The sequence below is a fragment of the Corylus avellana genome, chromosome 3, assembly GCF_965113065.1.
Source record: "Corylus avellana chromosome 3, dhCorAvel1.hap1.2, whole genome shotgun sequence".
In the NCBI taxonomy this organism is placed as follows: domain Eukaryota; kingdom Viridiplantae; phylum Streptophyta; class Magnoliopsida; order Fagales; family Betulaceae; genus Corylus; species Corylus avellana.
In genome coordinates, this window is record NC_142492.1 from 491,055 (window position 1) to 512,781 (window position 21,727).

Below are 21,727 nucleotides of genomic sequence, written 5' to 3' on the forward strand. Positions count from 1 at the left end.
TCGTTGTTGGGTAGGTCCTCTCAATGTTCTACGGCCTTACTCGATCTGGACCAATCTTTTTCCTTTATAATCCAACAAATAGAAAAAGAAATAATAAAAATAAAAATAAAAAAGATCCTAAATAATATTCCCTCCATATGCTCATAATTAAACCCCTACCATACTGCCTCTCTCTCTCTCTCTCTCTCTCTCTCTCTCAAGCAATTCCAGAAAGTTTCGGTTCTGAACTACGAAGCCCCGTCGGCTCCATGGATTTTCTACGAAAGGTGAGTTTTGTGATTTTCGTAAGAAAAACTTTGCTTTGAGACTCACCCTTTTGGATCTCATGCTAATTATATATGCCGAGAGAGGTTTAGGCCATTTTTTCACCTTGAAAATAATAAAACAATTGCTTACGGCAGATATATGTTTGTTTCTTTTGTTTGCCACTTAGTTCTGATTATTTATTTAGCAAGGCTGAATATGGGCTAATGGAAATTTGTTTATTATTGATTTAGTTTTGATTTTCCCTTACATATTAGCACGTAATAGTTTGTTCTTCTTCTTCTTCTTAATAGGGAGTTCTCTTATACTTACGGTGTATTAGGATTTCACCCATACAATTGTCTAATGATAAAAAAAAAGACTTTAAAGGTAGTATTCCTAACTTACGATATTGTAAAAAGTTAAAAACTAGCCTTAATGCAGCATCATTTGCAAGGAGTAAACTGTGCTATAGGGACAAATAATATCCTTATTCCGCATCAGCATCTACATTCGCTGCTTCGCACTCTATAGAGGGCATATTTTTAGTAACTGCCCTCCTGTCCATGGCGGGCAGAATCCGCCCATTACAACACACGAGCATATGGTTTTTTTTGTGCTGACCGCCCGTGACATCTATTTTACATTTTGGGCTCTTTTATTTTTTGTTTTTTTGTTTTTTGTTTTTTTTATAAATTTGAAGCTAACTTGCAGCAAAAGAAGCTGACTCATTTAGAATTTAGTCACTAATATGACAATGTTCTTCAAGCAAAATATCAGCATTGAATTACTTCTTCACTGTCATTTAACATGTTCTCCTATAATGAGATAATTTTCTAATCTGGTCACTCGATTCTCTTCCTTTTGCCAATTCAGAGGCTCTTCTTTCTAAAAAAGGTAACTGTGAAATCTATCAGAACAATCAAATCTGAAATTACATTTCATTTTTCCAATATGTGTACAAGAATATGTGTTCCTCCGTCACGAAAACCAATATTTATATGTACAATAACACAAACCAAATCCATTTGGACAAAAGAATTATCTTCATGACAAGAGGTTCTGCACGCCAATTTTTCTAACAACCCACTTTCATGGCACACCTTTTCTTCCCCTGTATCTTTCATAGGCAGAAAGGCAGGGTAGGATTTCAGAAACCTTTCCAGGCACTGAGAACTTCATGGAAGATTTCCGCTATCAGGCCCCTATCCGCGCATTGCAGGAAGGCGTTGAAATCATCTCGTATGTCGAATATCTTACCAAACTTCACAAGATAGCGCATGCAACCGGTCTTCAATTTTGGCAATTGATATAGAGATGCATTCTGGAGCCTCTCAAGTACATTTTTTGAATCAATATCTTCTAGAAGACTCTCATGGCAAGCATCTTTTAAGTCAGAGATGTCATATTTATCAGCTGAATGAAGAAGTGCCAGCCGGTGGGTCAAGAAATCTTCATGTTGAATGTTCCCATAAATGTAATTGAGAAAAGCCTGGCAAGCTTCGATTGACATGTCGGAGATATCTATGGTAGACATTTCTTTCTCCTTCAAGTTGTGAGAAAACATGCTGTGAAAAACAGGTGATCGTGCAGCAAGAACAGCACGATGGGCACCAATGCTTCCATCAGAAGCATTAATTATTATATCCGTGTGGATGCTTTCTGTCAACATTCGGCCAAGCGATGCAAGAGCTGATGCATTTGACCGTGCAAGTGTGAATCCGTCGGCCCAGATCGAGCAGGGTTCTCCACCCTGAACATTAAACAGAAAATCATTACAATAGGTAAGTCTGCTCCAGTTGATTGTATTTCAATTTCTTGTGACTTCCCTCAAAAGTTTCCGAAAGACCTGAGGAATGTAATTTTTATATGGTAACAACCATCATTGATAACTACATAATCTAATAAAATCCTAGAATAAAGTTATTATGACTTTCTCTTTCAGGGTAATTATCCTTTTCAATCTATACAATAGAATGGTAGTTAAAATAGCAAATAGATGCTTACGTCCGGAGATGCAATCTTCAAATCAAGGAATTCAACGTCAATGATAAATTTCCCAGTTAATGGAACCTCTATTGCCCAAACAAAGTCTTCGTTGTTCTTGAGCCGCTTGTCTGTTATCTCTGCATGCATATGGAAGATAAAGTCAGTTGAACAAAATATTAAAGGGAAAGAAAGAAGGGTCCAAAAAAAATAAAATGGGGAGTTTTGAAGATACAAGAAATAACTAAAGTCCTCAATGTATCAAAACTAATGCTAAAGTTATCATTACCATTTTCTAAAGCAATCATTTTTGTCTAAACCAGGGGAGCTAAATTCTGCAGTCCTCAGGAGAACAAGATCATAACAATGAAAACTTTAGAATAATGGGTGAATTCTGACTATGTTCCAATATATGTAAAGGCTTTATGGGTCAAAATTAAACCATGAGCACAACTTGAGTCTCAATTCCTAGAAAATGACAGACATTTTCTTGTTGCCCAAATCTTAGCTTATTAATCCCAACTCAAATGCATTAATCAAGGCGTCAAAGGCATCAGCTTCAAAGCTCTTCCTATCTTTCAAAAAATTTTTTGATAAGTCTATCTTTCAAAAAATTTACACGTCAAAAGAAACCTCAATTGGTATTTACCTGGATGAGTCAAGGCCTTGCGGTCCCCTGCAGAACTGACCACTCGAATTATGAAAGACGCAATCGGGGGATTGTCTCTTGTTAGATTCGATATCTCCGGGTATAACTTAACAAACAACAAGCGATTCTTTTCCAAGGATAAATGCCTTCAATTCAATCACAAACATAAACAAGTTAAGATTCACTCTATCGCAGAAGTTTAGAAAATACACAAACTTTTTTAAACTACATACTCTAACTTTTTTAAACTGCACAAGTTGCAATAGCACAATAGACGCAGAAGATTTCAGTCATTATAAATTACAGGTTTATTGGACGGGTAAAGGGTCATAATTTTGACCTACTTTTGGGTTCCAATTCAATTAGATGCCTTTAGAGTTTCATGACTAAAATTAAGTTTAAGCTAATAAAGCATTATTTGGTTCATGAAGCAAAGATTAACATGCAATAGCACTAAAGATACAGACGATTGATTCTACTATCTTTCCTTCCTCTAAAAAATTCTCAGCTACCAAACAAAAAGTTAAATTTCCACATCCACAGTTCCATGGTCATTACTCATTAGCCAGGTAAAGGGTCAGCTTCTTTTACCTTCAATTCTATCATAAAAGATCAAAATGCCCCTAAAACTTTACTGGGCAATCATAAATTGAAGCTAATATTGCATACAATTCTGTTGGGGTATCAAATTTCTATGCTTAACATGCAAAAGAGGAGTCTTTGAGTCTTACCAGTTCCACTTTCCGATCTTGAAAGGATCGGACTTGCGGTACGTGCAGGAAGCCAAGTTGTCGATCCTCCATTGGGCGAGACGAGACGTCGTTTCAACTCTATAAGCTGAAGAATCGCTCATCCTAGCGAAAGCGAGTGCCGCAGTGATTTCATGGATGCAATCGAAAATACCCACCAACAAGAACTCTCCCGGCTTTCCCAGGTTTACTTACTGATCCACAGTTGCCAAACATAATATGGAAGAACCAAAAAAACCAGGCAGACTTGGACACCCTTTGTCTCTTTGAAATTGGACCTGTGTTAAGAAAGAACAATATTTTGTATCCACAATTTTGGGCCCAAGATTGTTTTTCGTACAATTTTCTTTCAATGGTTTCGGGCACGCAAGGATTTTAGCGTTGGTGTTGCTTTACGCCATTGATGGTGAAGTTTTAATTGGCTGATGTTTTGTTTGTTTGTTTGGCAGAGGTGGTGGTATGGTGGCTTACACTATACTCCAGGGCATGGGGATTGGGGAGCAGCAATGGGAGGATATGGTTTTGGTTTGTTTCCATTAATTGTTTTTATCCCTGTTGTCGGGGGTGCGTATGGGGGAGTATTGCTTTTGCTTGGAAAGGAAATAGAATTTCTTTTTTTCAGTCTTTGGTGCTTTGAACTTTGAAGCAAAGCATCTATTTTCAGCTATTTCTTTTGCTCATAAAGTAAGAAAAGAGCATAGTGTCTATGTTGGGGTGCGTATGGGGGGTATGGTTTTCTTTTGCTTAGAAACAAATACTAACATGAGTTTTTATTTGTCATAAAGAAAAAAAAAATGTTATAAAAATGATGGCCAAAATTAAAAACCCATGTCATCAAACTTCAAAATTTGTGTCCTTATTTGTCATAGGGACAAAACCCATAAATTTTTTTGGGTGATTTTTCTAAATTTTATAACTATTCGAGCGTTTTACTTGATGCTTTTGCACACCTCGCACAATCCACTTTTCTTGTTGAATTATGGGTGATTAGGAAGGTAATTTATGAGCATGAAAAAGAAAGAAAAGAAAAGGTAATTATCGATTGCTACATAAAGAAAAGTCTTTTTGACTCATTCTCGTTGGTTCGCTAATCCTTCGGTTGCTGCATTTTTTTCTAAATGTATACGTATTGTTATTTGGGCTACCCACCTATTTTCTATTTATTTTCATTGTAATCTCATTTTCCCCTCAATTAGGAAAAAAGAAAAGAAAAGGTCACTCATCTTATCGTCGAATTCAAAATTAAAAGGAGGAGACGTGTAAACAAATTAGGTCTAAAATTCTTGCTAAAACACAACATTCAAAATTAATTTCACGAAAAGTTTTTTCAAATAAAAAAAAACAAAAAATATACTCTAAAAAGCATTAAGAGGAATCACACGCATCATCATCATCCATCAAACTTTGTTTCTTAAACAATGCTTTTGGAATCATGTGGTGAGGATCGAGTGAACCATACCCTTGCCTCTATGATTGGCTTGGCCATGCATGGACTTAAATATGATTGCCCTTAAAAAGTGTCTATTCAAAAGATTTCTATAATCGTAAACATAATAAAAGAAAAATTCCCATAGAATCTAGTGTGGGAGAGAAAGCAATTTGGCTTAGGGCATGGTATTGATTGGGAAGGATTGGAATCTTTGGAGTTTGGTTCCTTTCCTTTCTCAATCTAATAAACCTAAACATATTTGATTGGAGGACATAAGCCGACAAGAAAGGAATCACTTTGTGGGACATACCAACTAGAATCCTTTTAGATTTAAGCAACCCCTTCTTCTTTCCAATATAAAATGACATCCTATCTTATAGGGAGAGTGGCCCAAAAATGATCACAGCCTGACGGCCATATGCACAAGCAGTCAAAGTTGGCTGCCCACTAATAAATTTCTCTTTGGTTGCACTTAATAAACACGCCTTTTTGGAATTCCTTTCTTTCTTCTAATCATAAAACACACTAAATTCTAGTGTATAGGATACTTGATTGGGGAATATAGGAACTCTTATGAGATATAATTAATCTAGGAAGCTATTAGAAGGCAGGGATTTAGATCTCTAGTAACTTTTTATTTAGATTGAAGTTAATGTGAGAGAATTTTTAACTTTTTTATGAAGCTCACACATCCAAACAGAAAATAGGTTATTTAAAATATGTTCAAACAGACGTATCTTTAAAAACTATTTTCACATTTTTTGTTTGGAAGCTATTAGAAGGGGATTCGAATCTTCAACAATTTTTTGTTTGGATTGCAATGAATGTGAGAGGATTCTTATTAGGTTTATAGGTTCGAACAAGAAATAAGCTTTCTTAAACTTGTTCAGATATGTGAATCTCGTAGAGGCTCTTACATTTACTGACCGTTTTTATAATACAAGGCAAGAAAAGAAAATTCCATGAATCATTGGCTTAATAAGGAGAAACAATCTTAATCTCAACATCAATACGTTGTAAAGCTTTATAGGCGTGTCAAGTTACATATGACAAACAAGATGAGATCAAATCGTAATAAGTAGTGTGCTCCACCACACTAACAAACAAGAAGAGAAATGTAATTGTATTTGGTTGCACTTAATCAATGACTAGATTTGGCTTTATTGAAAGATATTTCAGTTGATTTGGATGGTGGGGGTGTTCCATAATTATTTTGTTTTTGACAGTCATCAATCACCCAGGAGAAGATTGGAGTTTGTTCAACTCTGTGTCTGTGCCCAAGATAGTTTGCTTTAATTCATTTTTCTTAACCCAACTTGCCTTTTGTATGCATTAGTTAATATATGTGTTGTGCAATGGATCATTCCACTAACTCAATCAGCTTTAATTATGTTGGATCTTGAATATGGTGATATCGGAGTGAGGGCGTTGATTTCATGGGAGACAACCTATTGAGGGAGCAAAAATGGTACTTAAAACTCACTATCATATTGTATTCTTTTATAGATGCAACGGTGCCTCTTCTCAACATGTATTTGTTTAATTAGCAGTCTAGCAGATACAATCCTTTCACCTGTTTACTAGGAACAATCCCATATGAAAAATCTATCATAGTAGGAGAGGTTATCCTTCCCTTAAACTCTAATTTTCTCAGAAAAATAATATAATAATAATAAAATAAAATAAAAAATCAGGACATGGTCCTTCATTTCTTGTGCTTTATCGAGAAAAAGCAAATGAAAAAGACATTTCATTACAAACACAAGATGAAGGAAGACAGTTGGGCCATCTAACCTATCAACCTTTATGCATTTGAAAGTTGGAACGTTAGCTGTAGTTTGACGTCACTAAGATAACTGGCAACCTCAAATTACCGAGTAATAATATAAGAAGGATTAGAATTCTCTTAAAATCATCATAAATATAATGTGGCTTTTAAAATTACTATTAATTTGCGATGATCATTATTAATTTTTAATCTAGTGGTGATTTTAAATGACATATCACATTTGGGAGGACTCTAGTCCTCCTTATATCTTTAATCCAAATTACGCGTTACCAAATAATTTTTGTCTAAATTATATTGAAGGAATTTTCTTCAATTCATTCTATTAAATTGGCGTGTTCTACTATTTGGCTCCTCAAACAAAATTCACATAATTGTTGGAGAAATTAACGAATAGAATAGGAAAAAATTATGAAAGAAAAAATAAATAAATAAATAGGACTTCAAGGTTGATCGCAATATCGATAATATATCTTTAGAATTTATTTTGTTCCTTTCTAAAATGCTAAAGGAATTTGTCAAAAGAAAGTTGTAGGAGACTAGATAAACTATATAATTGTGTATTTATGGGCTTTTCAGCCCATAGATCCAATTTCTTTATGAAGACATTAAAGCCCATTGTCTGATCTATATATAGATATCTCTAACATTCGCACAAAATGGGCTTGTGGGCCAAGCAAAGTTTAGGATGTTGTCCAAAGAAAACGAAAAGGCCTGAAACCATTGGCAAATTGTGGGCTACGACTGAAGAACTTTCAGAGGTTTACCATGAGTGACCCATGGCTACTTTTTAATCCGACCCACTGAGTGACCCAAGTTTAAAGGCCCGATTCATTTTACCCATGACGACACTTGTCATAATTATAACATTTCTAAAATTCTACTTATTAAAATTTTAAGCTACACCCTCTTGTAAGCTAATTAGCCTACAAAGTAATACAATTTTAATTACTAAAAATATCAACAAATCATCATTATCTGCCCGGCCGGATCTTCTAGTCTCCGCACCGGAGTTGTGATTTTCCGATGGATTTGGATAGTTAATGAAGCAAAGGACTGAGATTTTTTTGTTTATCTAATTTACAAAAGCCAATGAGCCATAATCGTTTTTGTTCTTTACCTAAGTTACTATATTAAACTTTCTGCATTTACTTATTTTACATCAAGTGTTGTCGTTTTGTCTGTGTTTAAACAAGCGACTGCGGTTATTTTTCAGAAATGGACTTTTTCTCTCAATTATTTTTAGCAAGTCAATAATGTCATTTTCTTTCTTTTTAAATAATATATAATGTCCTTTTCACCACTATTGAAAGACGAGGTAGGCGGGTTAGAAATAACCTTCACTTGCACACTTATTATATAGCCAAGTGCATAATAACCTATTAAAAATAAAATTAGAGGGCCCTAGAATTGTAGCCGCCCATACTTGCAAACTATATATATATTTGAAGTTGATAATTAAGATTGTAAGGTGCAGTGATGTTAGAGATGCCAATTTTTGATAGGACCCACGAATTCAATTCGAATTTAACACGAAATTATAGAGTTAGGGTTTAAGGGTCTGACTTGTTTAATTAAATGAGTTAAATGATGGTTTACTTACATAGTCTCTTACACCCTCGATACGACCTGAACCCGATATGCAATATAAAGGCTGATAATTTTTGACATGACTCACGAACCCGATATGAACACAACACGAAATTAACGAGTTATAATTCAGAGGTCTAGCTCGTTTTATTAAATAGATAATTATACTCATGTATCGATACGATCCAAATCCGACACACAAATAAGAATCGATAACGTCTTGATGATGCGCACATAGCCCACGAGAGTAAGTAGGTGTACGTCTAAGTCACTTTTATTTTTATTTCATCATTCTATATTTTTCAACGGGTCTAAAGCTTTGTTAAATTGTTTCAATTCCTTGCATTTGTATTTTATATACCTGCATTAATCCTAAGGTTATGCTTTGAAAGTGTTAATTGGAGTCTTAAGGCATATTTTCAAATACTAATTATGCTTTTTGCTCATGGATAATCACCAAATTCCTCATCAGATATTTCTGTTTAAAAAACATAAACCCCAGTTACTTATTCATTATTTCAGCCATTGCCCAAGAGGAAAAAAAAAAAAACAATAATAAGAGAGAAATGAAATACACGTACATTTTCACTTTTACACTTCACGTACATCCGTTCATATTTGAGAGTGTGGGAGCGAGAATATGACGCATTTCTCATAATCTGGACTCGTCCCAAGGAAATACTAGAAGCAAACAAAGTGCACTAAACTTGACAGAAACATAGGGAAAAAACCAAACCACCTCGTAAATTGGGGTTGCAAAGAATCGGCAAACATCAATCGATTACATGATTACGCAGCCGTCACCACTTGAATAGGAAGAGCGGCCGACGGGTTCACAGTACATAGGAAATGGTGGATATTGATGGCACGTGGATAACGTGGGACAATAGATCAGTTCCTTCTTTGGCTTCACTTCCTCCACCTTCATTATTTTGGCATGGCAAAGCTTCTTCCTTAGCGAGCGAGTCAAGTTAGCCGAGTCAACACCTTCACCAACCACCACCAACTGATCTTTATCTGACCCTTCTATTGCCACCGAGATCACACCTGTAAATTAATATATTTTATAACTACTTCTTCAAAACCCCACAGAGAAATATATATTGAGTTTGATGCTTGTAATTAAGTACCATCTGTTGTTGCTGCAATCTTCATGGCCTTGGTTCTGCATTTGTCACTGTTCATTTGCACCTTTAGAACTATTTTTTGCTGCACCATAACATAAAAAAGCATACTGTTTAATTCACTAATACCCCAATTATATATATATACATCCAAACCAAAACTACTAAAATCAAGTAATTTCACAATTCACTTGTGTTGCATACTTGCATTGTAGTTAGGGCTCGTAATTTTGGACACTTGATATGAATTAAAAACAAAATTATTCGATTAAGGTTGAAAGGTTTGACCTGTTTAATTAAATGGATCGAGTTAGTGTTGATCTATATAGTGTACGTTATACTCATGTATTGACACGACTCAAAGCTAACATGCTACATTTAGGGCTAACAATTTTTTTTTTCCCACAAGCACTCGTGAATATGACACTAAAATAACGAGTTAAGATTGAGGAGTTTAACTTGTTTAATTAAGTAGGTTGGATTTTAAATATTTAACATATATACCTCGATACGACATGAACTCAACAGGTGAACACAATAGATGTAATGAAGCTTACCTTCATGTTTTAGAGGAAGGAGCAAGAAAGAAGCAGCTTCTGAGGGGGCTAGAATAACTCTGGCTGGGAGCTTATGATCAGTGAGTCTATGGAGGAAGAAATTGTAGGCCTTTTTATATAGGGACTCCTGGTGGGGGGTGGATAATACTAGTTTACTAAGCTCCAATTGATATTTGAAGTGTAGCAAGTAGGCGTAAGCATAACCTTTTTATAATTGTGAGGAATGGTCATCTTGATCTACTTGATTAATTTTTATAATCCCAAAACTATCTGTCGTGCAGATTATCGTCCGAATTCCTTTGAGTACCCTCTCTAGTTTTGCATCTTAGTCAACAGTCAACCTTTTATACTAATAAGTTAATTAGCCTACCAAATAATACATACAAATGACTAAAAATATCATCAAATCAGACGGCTATGAATCCTTGACTCGTTCAAATCTATGGGCTTTACCTCTCCGGATATGTCATGGAGAATCTCCAACTGTTGCAAGATCATTGTCTGCCCAGATCTTCCACTCTCCACCGGAGATGTGATTTTATGATTGATTTGGATGGTTAACGAAACGATTGAGATTTGTGTTGTTGTTTATGATCTACTTTACATAAGTCATATAGTCGTTTTTGTTCTTTTACAGCTAATTAAATGACTAAATTAAACTTTCTGTTTTTTTTTTTTTTTTTTTTTCCTACTCAATACAAAGGAAAAAGGGAAGGATTAATGTTGTTTGTCTTTGTTAACGAGCACTACAAAAATTCCCTTATTAGTGACTTTTTGGCCCAAACAACGCCATTATTAAATTAGTAACGTTTAAATAGTAACTTTTTCAAACTGACAACAATTGCATAGACTGGAATTTGAAATAATGTCGTTTGAACAGTGAAAATGTGGAGAAAATGCTACATTTTAGCTAAAACGACACCTTTTAGAAGGTGAATTGTGAACAGTGCACATCACCTTCTAAAAGGTGCCGTTATCAACTTGGTAGAAAATGTTTGTCGGTCATTATCCATGTCTTTAATTACAACTTGTCTGTCACATACACACGTACCCATGCAGGTTAATTCGTACTAAGGATATTTGACTGTCAAGCAAGGTAATCTGTACCGACAAGATGTTATATGTCATAGGGAAAGCCGTTTGTATTGACAGTGTGTTCCCTAACCTGATGGCTCCAAATGACCCATGTTATTGCACCGCATTCCCTACAAATAAGAGGCACAAGCCCTTTCAACTTTATAGTTTTCTATTTCTTTTAAGAATTTATCATTAACTTAAGATCAAAGTATTTCTTGTCAGCACTTCAGACAAGTCACATTTGCTTGTTTTCTGTCTATAGAAGTCTTCTTGGTGGGCCTATCATCAACTATATACGCTAACAATATCATTGATAAAGAAGAAAATAATTGTTTAACAGGCTAATTTCTTATCAAGAGTTTGGTAATGGCGTACTTTACCCAAAACTTGCTTTCTTTATTTAGTGGGTTCGCTGGCAAACTAAATAAATCATATATAGTAACTCAACAAAGGACTTTTTTTGTCTCATTTCTTCCTGTTTTTTTTCACAGATTTAAGTCGTTGAAGGCTTGAAGCTGATGTTCACCACCATCGTCATCAAACTTATATATGTGATTTAAATTGTATGAGATAATTAAATTAAATGAATGTATAAATATTTAGCTGGAAGCCTGGATGCCACTACCTAGGAGTACTTGTTGGAGTGATACCATGGAAGAACAGATCGTTTTCTGCGCTATTAGTGGGCCCACTTTGGGGGGGCGGCTACACTCTAGAGCCCTCCATTGTCCCTACTAATATTCCTACGGTTATGCTCTGAAAGTGAATATTCTTTTTAGTTGTTTATTAATTAACTGATGAATATCAGCAAGTCCATATATAGCTGCTTCTGGCTCATGGATTAATATCAAATTCCTCAATAGATATTCTTGTTTAAAGAACATAAACCCCAGTTTGATTATTCATAATTATTTCAGCCATTGGCCAAGAGACCAAAAAATATTACAATAATCTGTGACACTAAAAGCAACAAAACTTGAGAGAAATTAACAAAGAGAAAAATCACACACATATATATATAAATCGGCTAAGGTTGCAAATAATAAGAAAATATGAATCACATGATGAAGCAGCCGCCGTCACTCGAATAGGGACCACGGACGGGTTCACAGTACATGGGCTCACAGTACATAGGAAATTGCGGATATTGATGACACATGGAGAACGTTGGACATTTCGGCTCCGGTGGCTTCTTCTCTTCCTTCTTTTCCTTCTCTTCCTTCTTTTCCTTCACTTCCTCCACCTTCAATATTGCCGCATAGCAAAACTTCTTCCTTAGCGAGCAAGCCAAATTAGCCGAGTCAACACCTTCGCCAATCACCACCACCTGGTCTTTATCTGACCCTTCTATTGCCACCGAGATCGCACCTATTGATTAAATTTTATAAGTATCTTCAAAATTAACCTGAAAAAAGTATTGAGCTTGATGCTAATAATTATTACCATATGTTTTTGCGGCAATCTTCAAGGCCTTGGTTCTGCATTTTCCACAGGTCATTTGCACCTTGATAACTATTTTTTGCTGCACCATAAGATAAAAAAAAAAAAAAAAGCATATACTAATTAATTTACTAAACCCAAATATATATATATAGATATCAAAGCATTTGATGCATGTTTTCTAGAACTAAAAGTAAAACCAATTGGCATGTGTTGCACATATACAATTGCATTGTACCTTCATGTTTTAGAGGAAGCAATAACCAGAAAGGAGTGGCTTTCGTGGGAGATCGAAGTAGTCTGTCTCTGGGAATCTTAATATGTGTCTATGGAGAACTTAAGAAGTTGTAGGGCTTTTTATATACGTACACGTGGTGGAGATTACTCGTTGACTAAGCTCGACCCCTAAAATATTTTTGTGTAGCAAGTCAATCCACGCGTTTATATCTTATGAATGACCTTTGATAATTGTCGGGAGTTGTAGGGTTGGAGGAGGGCTTGAAGGGACGAGGATTTCTACCATTTTAAAGAAATTGTATATTCTTAAATTATGTAATTTAAACCATTTTCGATCATCAAAATCTTACCTATTAAAAAAGTGGCATGTTATTAAGATAATCGAAAAGAATTTCCCTCCCATAAGGCCGGCTTCATTTTCACTTTTATATCGACACTTGTTATTCATAAAATTAAAAAAAACAAATTTTGATGCAAAACTTTTTTACAACATAGGGAGCAAGAACTCGGTGAAAATATATTCAATTCTCAACACTGTAATATATCACATTTTTAATATATAATATTTTTCAAGCGTTTTAATACTTACAAATAGTCAAAATCGCGTAATTTGAGAATCTTTTACTGCTTGCCCTGATCTTTTAATAGTTTGAACAAAAAACCATTAATAGTTTTGCTACAGTAACGTTGTATTTGGACCAAAAAACATTAATAGTTTGGCCCTACAAATTAAATGCTTAGTCCTACTCCCTACCCTTTGAAAGCTTGACCCTAGCAGAAAGTTGAAAATTAAACGGGAAAGCCTCTTATATATTTGAAAATTGTTTGATGTAGTCAATCACACGGATCGAAAAATCTATCCTCTGACCAAAACAAACCCTTAGGGATGCAAAGATAGGGATGAGCGTTGTGATACCCACATTATCACAATCTAAATACCTCACCATAGTATACTCAGAAAATCAAAAAGAAAGAGAGCAAATTTTTTATGTAGCATTCTTTATTGGCCGCAACACTCTAATACAACATACTTTCAAAAACGTTTTCCACAAATAGAGTGTCAAAAGCTTTCTCAAGCTTTCTTTTATATTATGGCTCTGTTTGTTAATTTCGACATAAACCTTTTATGAAAAAAAGTTTTCCTATTTTCTGGTGTTTAGTACGATCAAAGATTTTGGTTAAATGAAAAACACTTTCAATTGATTAAGAAAACCTTCTTTGAGCTTCACCTTCTCGTACATTCTCTCTTGTAATTCATTATTAGCCACAACTAGTTCAGTCGCCGGAAATCATCGGAATCTCCTAGCTACCAGAAACTGCTGGAAGCCGCTATTGTTGTCACTGATTTTTTGTACAAGTCAAAGGCATGAAATCATCTCGCTGAATATATTTTTCAATAAAAAGAATATATAAGCCAGACTTATTACTAATTGTATCAAGAATTAATGAATGATAAGATTAGGTTTGGTGAGTGGACCATGTAGTACTATGTATCATATATGTATGAGTCCAATATTATTCTGGTCCTCGTACTTCCAGAAACTTGGACAATTTCAAAGCAAACCGGCTACGCCAATCCTTCAATATATATATATATATATTACAATTAATACAAGTGGTCATTGTCTATAACCACCGAAAATGTGATATAAATTGTAAATTAAAAAGATGCGAATGGAAAAAGAGTGGACGCGTAACGCGGTCATATGTGAAAATCCTTTGTTAATTTGTTGAAGACGTGCGGATTAGAAGTCTTCCTCCATCTCTCGCAAATACTACCCATCAAAGACTCAATTCAAATAGCCGATTCAGATCTCATGATTTCCAAGTGATCATAAGCAACTTAAATAAATTAATAATATGGATGTGTTTGAATAAATTAAGTTCACTTGTAATTTTCGATCCGCTGATAGGAAGAGGTAAATTTAATTATTTATCCATTGCTTTAACACTTCCCCTCACGTGTGGGCTCAAACTTCTTTTTAATAAGTGAGGCCCAACGAGTGGAATATTTAATTTAAATGGGAGGTGGATTTGACGGAGTCAAAGTTCGATCCCATGACATTTGACTCTGATGCCATGTTAAACTATCAGTTATCCTAAAAATGTATATATATATATATATATATATATATATAAAACATGTGGTTTTAGTTTAAGTCCTTGGTCTAGACCCTTTATTTATTTATTTATTATTTTTTATGGCATAGGTGAATGCCCTAGGTTTTGTCTAATTAGAAGACTTTTTCTTTTTTTAGTTTGATTCCTTGCATGGCTTTGTCTCGATTTATCTTTTAATTGTAAGTACAGTGTTGGGTCTATGGAGTAGCCTACATGGAGGCTCATCACAACAAAAAATAATAATAAAAAATAAAATTCCACTGCTTGTGAGGGTTTGTACTCGAGAATTCATTTAGGGTTATTTCTTTTAAATTATACATATACTGACTTAAGTATTAAAAATTCAGAATTATTTTCACCTCGCTTATTTTGACAAACTCTCTTACTAAGCTTTTTTTTTTTTTTTTTGGCAAATACTTTCATCGTCTATCTCAACGCTCGATCAACTGTTCTAGTACTTGACTTACAGTTTCTCACATGCACACACCAGAAAATTACTCGACTAGATTGAATTTAATGGGTGACCAGTGACGATCGATAGACCCACGTGCATGGTAGGGGGCCATGTACATTGATTTTCATTTGGCATTTAGGTTTCTAATACATGAATTTCGTCGATCGTTGACAGAAAATATCTTTTTTTGTTCAAGTCCGACAAAGGGCAATTAGTTAGTTAACCAATTTTGTGGACTATAAAAATGGCTCTGTTTGCCAACGGAACAGGCCAGCACTGTAGCTGGAACGGCACTGTTTTAGTTACAGTGCCATCTGACACGTGGCAGTAGAAATTGATTTTTTTATCTTATTTTTATTTATTTATTTTTTTAAATGGGATTCGGATTGAACGAGCTAGAGCCTAGAGTTGTTGATTGCATGTACGTACAATTAATGGAGTCCTGCTATGCACGTAAGACATATATTAAAATAATAATAATAATAAAAAATTTGTATATATTTTTTTTTTTGGTTAGTTAAATTTCTATAAATTAATATTTAATTTTTAATGTTTCAAAACTTGTTTTTGGATTTAAAACTAAAATTTAAGGGTGAAAGGTTAACCCTTTAGGAATTTGTATCACCTAAAAGGGATTTGATCATCCTTAACTTGGTGCTAATGCCTCAAATTTGATGCTAATACCTCGAATTTAGTGCTAATATTTCAAATTTGGATTTCCATTTAATATCTCTTTTCTTCAATTTTTTTTTTTTTTTTAAAAAAAATGGCCACGTCAGATTTGACAGACGCTTGGACACGTGTTCGAACTCCTATAAAAAATGATAGAATTCGAATACTCTCTCACATAAACTATATCCGTTAAACATATAATTAATCTCATTGCACCCAATCAAGATTTCTACCTATGATCAATTGAAGTAGCTAGTAAGATTTAAAACATGTATTAATTCCATAATTCTCTGTAAGTACCGTTTACCGCCATGTCATAACACTTAGACTACATTACGTACGTTATGGTTCAGAAAGGAGATGTTAGATGTAGATGATCGTTGAAGTTGAGAAGATTCATGCTTAATGGTGATGCACACATGCATGCATGATCACCTACTAGTCTTGATGCACACGTGCCTACTTGCCCTCTTCTTTCTTTATTTATTTATTTTGATTCTTATTTGAAAAAAAAACAATCGGGAATTACAAATATTAAAACCTTAATTAGTTGTTGGATGCAAGACGTACAATCAGTTTAGTTTAGTTTTGTTTTGTTTTTTAGTCGTCTATTTGGCTTGTTTCATAAGCATGAAAGTTGAAAGTGGACCTCTTCTGTTGTTGCGCGCGTAATTAATGTGAAAGCTTCATTTGTTAAAAATATCCTGTCAAGTACCGCTCAGCATTGTTCCTCATCATCTGAAAGTTAAAAAGATTAATTCTAAAATCATTGATCGGTTTGGGTTGTAGGACTTGATCTACGGATCGATGTACGTGTTCATATATCTTGCTAGCCATTTGAGTACGTAATTAATTTGCAGTCTCTTTATTCATTCAAAGAATAATAAATAAATAAATAAAAATTACAGTCTCTTTCAAGATCCTCAATTAAAGATCGATCTTTTAGAAAATTCTTTTATTAGATATTCTCCTATTATTTGAGGATGTTCGTGGGAACATCTAAGAATGCTAGCTAGCTAGTTCGGATTAATTTTCACAAAACGTCATTATCCTCTTCTTTTTTATTTATTTTTTTATTTTATTTTTTTTTATGTGGGTTAGCAAAATAAATAAATAAAAACGTCATGCACGAACAGAGTCGAGGACTCCCCACCAACTCGGAAAGCAACAATTTTAACGGCCCTAACACTGATCGCTAAGTACTGCTGTATACTTAATTTTTAGGAAGCTAGTGGATATACTAATCTTATTCATTTTTATTTTTTGTTGCTTAGTCTATTAGTAAAAAGAAACTTTTATAGTTTTCAATTAATGAAACCCAAAGTCAACCTGTTTCATGTGCGCGTACTAAGGAAGGTTACTCCTTAATTGAATGTATTATGTTAATTAATCAGAGACTAGTTCAAAGCATGTCATAAGTTGACAAAAGTGAATGATATTGATGACTTTGACTTCAACACACCCCGACGCTGCTTAGTCTTGTAGCAATTAAGTTGATTTAGTCTTTGTATATATATATATATATATATATATATATATATATATATATATATATATATAATAAAAATTGAAAATTTCCTTGACTTTTCTCCATGATGCTCTCTCTCAACTCTACTTTCATATTTTTTCACATTGACATTTATATATATACACTTGATGCATAGCTCTTTCTTCCATATATAATTTATGTGTGATTCTTTAAACAATATATTTATTTCCACTTGAATACAAACAAACCCATCAAAAAAGTTACAAGATCAATTACAAGACAAAAACATTAAACCAAAATATATATAGTTTAATACAATAATTTGCATAGAACCATATAATGACAATTGAAATTTCCCTTTAATTACCTTTTTCATATATATGACAGTCTCTCTTGAACTGTTTACACATATATTTTCCACATTGACTTTCTTGGTGTCTACATCTTTCCTTCGTCATATGCCCAATTCATGTGCTCCCAATAGGTTTAACTCACCCGATTTGAATCCGACATTACCGTCTTATTTATTTTTGTACGGATTTCACCCTTAGCCTAGAGTTCCTTATGGGCTATATATAATTCCCATTTCATTGAGGGGTATCTGGGCCATAGTTGACACAACATGGCCTATGTTGATCGGATCGTAGCAACACTCGTATTTTTTGGGCCGAGACATTTTGATCCATATACCCATGTGTATGTGTTTACCTAACCCGGAGAACCATTCAACTTGGATTTTGCTTCCTCTCCCAGACTTTGGCCACTCAGTGAAGCCAATTCACTTGTTGGTTACATGATTTTTACCTGGCCTCTTCTTCAACCGGCTCCCTGGTATTTTGGAAGGATTAAAAGTAAAATTGAAAACAATAACAGCAGAGAAAAAAAAAAAAAAAAAAAAAAAAAAGGAGAGAAAGACAAAGACAAAGATCATTTTGGAAGGATTAAAAGTAGAATTGAAAACAATAAGAGTGGAAGAAAAAGAGAGAAAGACAAAAATTTAAGTGATTCAGCTTTAAAGATCCAACTCTACATTTTGAATTGATGAGACCAGATTAATTGTTGTTGAGGTTTGTTACTTGCTTGGGTTTGATTATTGAGTTGTAGACGCTACTTGAAATACATAAGTTTCTATATTTGAAATACAGAGGCTTGGTTTTGAGATACGAGGAGCATCTCCAGCAGAGTAGCTATTTTGAGATATAGTTATTATGAGCACATTTTCGTCTCCAGTAGATTACCTCCAGAGTATGTAAACTACATATTTTGCTACAATGAATAGCAACTTTTTGCTATTCACTATAGCACAAATGCACAATGTTCAATTTTTTTAATATTTTTTCTCTCTCTCCCTCAAAGTTTCTCTCTCTTCTCTCCCTCCCTCAAAGAAAATAATAAAGAAAGATTAAAAACTAATATTTAAAAAGAAATAGATAATGAAATGAAAAATCTGTTGGAGTTGGCATTAAAAAATGAGTAGCTAAAATAGAGAATTGTGCTTTTTAATTAAGTCGAATACCTCTTATTGCTGGAGATGGTCCTATTGAAATTTCAGAACCCTTAAAAGAGCCTTTTTTAGGATTAGAATATGTATTTTCAGAGTTCTTGAGTGTTCGAGACGAGCTGAGATCGATCCCAACCCTGTTAGGATTGATTGGACTCAGCCAAGATAAATCTCTGGCCGTCAAGATCGATCCTGCCTCAGCCCAGTATCGATCACCATAGCCAAAATCAATTATGCCCTATTCTGGCACCCCGTTTTGTCAGTTTTTGGGTTCTATGATAGGTGTTTGGTCCAATAAAACCTTCTAACATTAGGGTTTTTCACAAAGAATGTTGTTGAAAGTGTTCGGGGACGGTTCTCAAGGTAATCTCTACGATCAATGTGAGTAAAGGCTAAAGCTGATCATACGGTTATCATCTTTTTGTGGTATAATGTTTTGGTATACGAAACATGGATATATATATATTTTTTTTTATTACTTGCATGAAAACATTTTGTAACAATGCAAACTCAACATTAAGAATATGAAATGTGGGAAATGTACAAAACTTCGTGTAAGTATTTATCATTCAATGCATGTAAAAGACTAAAAGTAATTATATCGTATGACATGAGTTTAGTCATGGGCTACCATTATACTCGCATGACCCCTATGGTCCCAATTTATGTTTATGTTTATATTTTTACCACTCAAATCTAATGTACCAGATAAGTCACCAACACCGCAATGTACGCATGGTGGTCACAATGGAACAACAATGTCACTAGTTATGTGCACTATTCGCGGTCGGACCAAATCAAACTACTAGTTGATGATTATTATTATACTTATTGAGACATCGGTGTGAGTTATCCGGGGCCGGACCCAATCAAACTACTAGTTGACGGAGACATCGGTGTTGTAACATAGGCTTCTCTCAAGTATGCATAAACCTACACTACCAAAAAAAAAAATCAATTTCTGACGTGGCTACAGTATACGATTTTCTGATGTGACAAAGATGGCAGGTCAGTAATTACTGACGTGGTATTTTAACATGTCAGAAATTTTTGATGTGTGAAAATGCAACGTCAAAAATTTTTAACGTGCTAGTTTACCATGTCAGAAATTTCTAACGTGGTAAAATGTTGGCACGTCACTAAAAAAATGAGCGGGATATTCAACTTTTTCCCTCTTCTTATTATTTATTATTATCCTCTTCTTTTATTTCCCCACACTCTCTCTCCTCTCTCAATCCGGTCTCTCTCTCTTTCTCCCCTGGAACAGAGCAAATATGTTCTCTTTTTTGTATCATCTACTGCCCAGGACGACTTCGCATAGAACTTATGGTGTTCTACTCCAATCCAATATTTTTAACTACTTTCCCTTCTTATCTGACTAACAAGTTCTTGATTTGAATATTGTTGTTGCATCTTTCTTATTTCTTAACTCTTCTCTCTGCACGGCCAGCTTCCTCTAGAGGGAAGAATAAAAAGAAAAGGAGAAGAGAAAAAGAAGAGAAGAGAAAAGCAGAAGAAAAAAGGAAAGGAGAAGAGAAGAAGAAGAGAAGCCAAAAAAAAAAAAAAAAGGGGGGGGGGGGGGGGGGGGGGGTGGGTGGGTGGGGAAGAGGAGAAGATAAGAAGATTTTTGGGTTTTTGAAGATTTGTTGAGTTTGACGTTTGGGTTTTTGATTTGGAGGTTTGATACGAATACAACACAAATCCAACTCATGACCAACTTCTCTCTTATGTGTAAAAAAATTTGAATTTTAAACCAAACAAATTGTCTTTTTTTCCCAAGTTTTCAAAATTCCAAAATCCTCTCTTAACAATTTTTTTTTTTTTTTTTTTTTTAAATGACACTTAAGAGAGAAGTTGGCCATAAGTTGGATTTATGTTGTGACCTTAATATTTTCCTTTTGATTTTTCAAGTTAATTTTTTAATTTGAATTTTTGATTTTTTGAAGATATTTTGGGTTTCGGTTTTTGAAAATTAATGGAGAAAAGAAATTGGTGAAAAAAATTTAAAAAAATTATTTTAATTGAAAAATAATTTAAATTAATAAATTTTTTAATTGAAAAAAAATTCAAGAAAAAATTTTTAAAAAGAAAAATTATTATTTTTTAATAATTTTTTAAAATTTACTAACGTATTAATTTTAATACGTTAGAAAATTTTCTGACGTGCCACTCCTATCACGTTAGAAAAATTTTCTGACACATCAAGAAGTTTTTTTGACGTACCACTTTTTAATATGTTAAAAATTATTTACATATTAAAAGTAATACGTTAAAAAATTTCTATTTTTGATACTCAAAATTTTAACTTTCAAACCTCCTAACACGTCAAAAATTGTCAAACATTTTTTGTAATAGTACTGTGAAACAGTGAAAGAGTTAAGGACACGAATACAAGTGGGACATGATCTAGTTATTATGCAGGCAGCAGGAAAAGATTTGGAAGGATCCTCGAAATTAGTGATGGAGCTACACAAGTGGACAAGATCTGACTCCAAAAAGAAAAAGTTGACTTGATCGATTCCGACGTCCAAGCTTTCAAATTGGACCTCTTCCTCTGCAGCTAGCTAGCTTCATTGTTTGAAAGAGGAAGTCAGGTAACCATACAGAAATTCCTGTCGGTTGG

The 21,727-nt window shown here is 34.1% G+C and overlaps 3 protein-coding genes across 4 annotated transcripts; all 3 read right to left on the bottom strand.

The window, feature by feature from the left end:
- Positions 1 to 970: 970 nt before the first annotated feature.
- Positions 971 to 4,168, bottom strand: LOC132175628 (BTB/POZ domain-containing protein). The gene is made up of 4 exons (XM_059587628.2): positions 3,610 to 4,168; positions 2,879 to 3,024; positions 2,251 to 2,369; positions 971 to 1,996 (listed from the first exon to the last, which is right to left on the bottom strand). Exons 1-4 carry the CDS (start codon positions 3,729 to 3,731, stop codon positions 1,394 to 1,396), a joined length of 990 nt encoding a protein of 329 aa, XP_059443611.2. The 5' UTR covers positions 3,732 to 4,168; the 3' UTR covers positions 971 to 1,393.
- Positions 4,169 to 9,213: 5,045 nt separating this feature from the next.
- LOC148586658 (heavy metal-associated isoprenylated plant protein 47-like) lies at positions 9,214 to 9,650 on the bottom strand. The gene is made up of 2 exons (XM_088514842.1): positions 9,563 to 9,650; positions 9,214 to 9,479 (listed from the first exon to the last, which is right to left on the bottom strand). Exons 1-2 carry the CDS (start codon positions 9,648 to 9,650, stop codon positions 9,214 to 9,216), a joined length of 354 nt encoding a protein of 117 aa, XP_088370968.1.
- Positions 9,651 to 12,095: 2,445 nt separating this feature from the next.
- On the bottom strand, positions 12,096 to 12,941 carry LOC132176650 (heavy metal-associated isoprenylated plant protein 47-like). Of its 2 annotated transcripts, XM_059588914.2 has the most exons (3): positions 12,869 to 12,941; positions 12,634 to 12,712; positions 12,096 to 12,558 (listed from the first exon to the last, which is right to left on the bottom strand). In XM_059588914.2, exons 1-3 carry the CDS (start codon positions 12,872 to 12,874, stop codon positions 12,248 to 12,250), a joined length of 396 nt encoding a protein of 131 aa, XP_059444897.2. In that variant the 5' UTR covers positions 12,875 to 12,941; the 3' UTR covers positions 12,096 to 12,247. The 2 variants fall into 2 exon arrangements, with proteins under 2 accessions (XP_059444897.2, XP_088370900.1); XM_088514774.1 differs by lacking the exon at positions 12,869 to 12,941 and having other exon boundaries at positions 12,634 to 12,721.
- Positions 12,942 to 21,727: the final 8,786 nt, after the last annotated feature.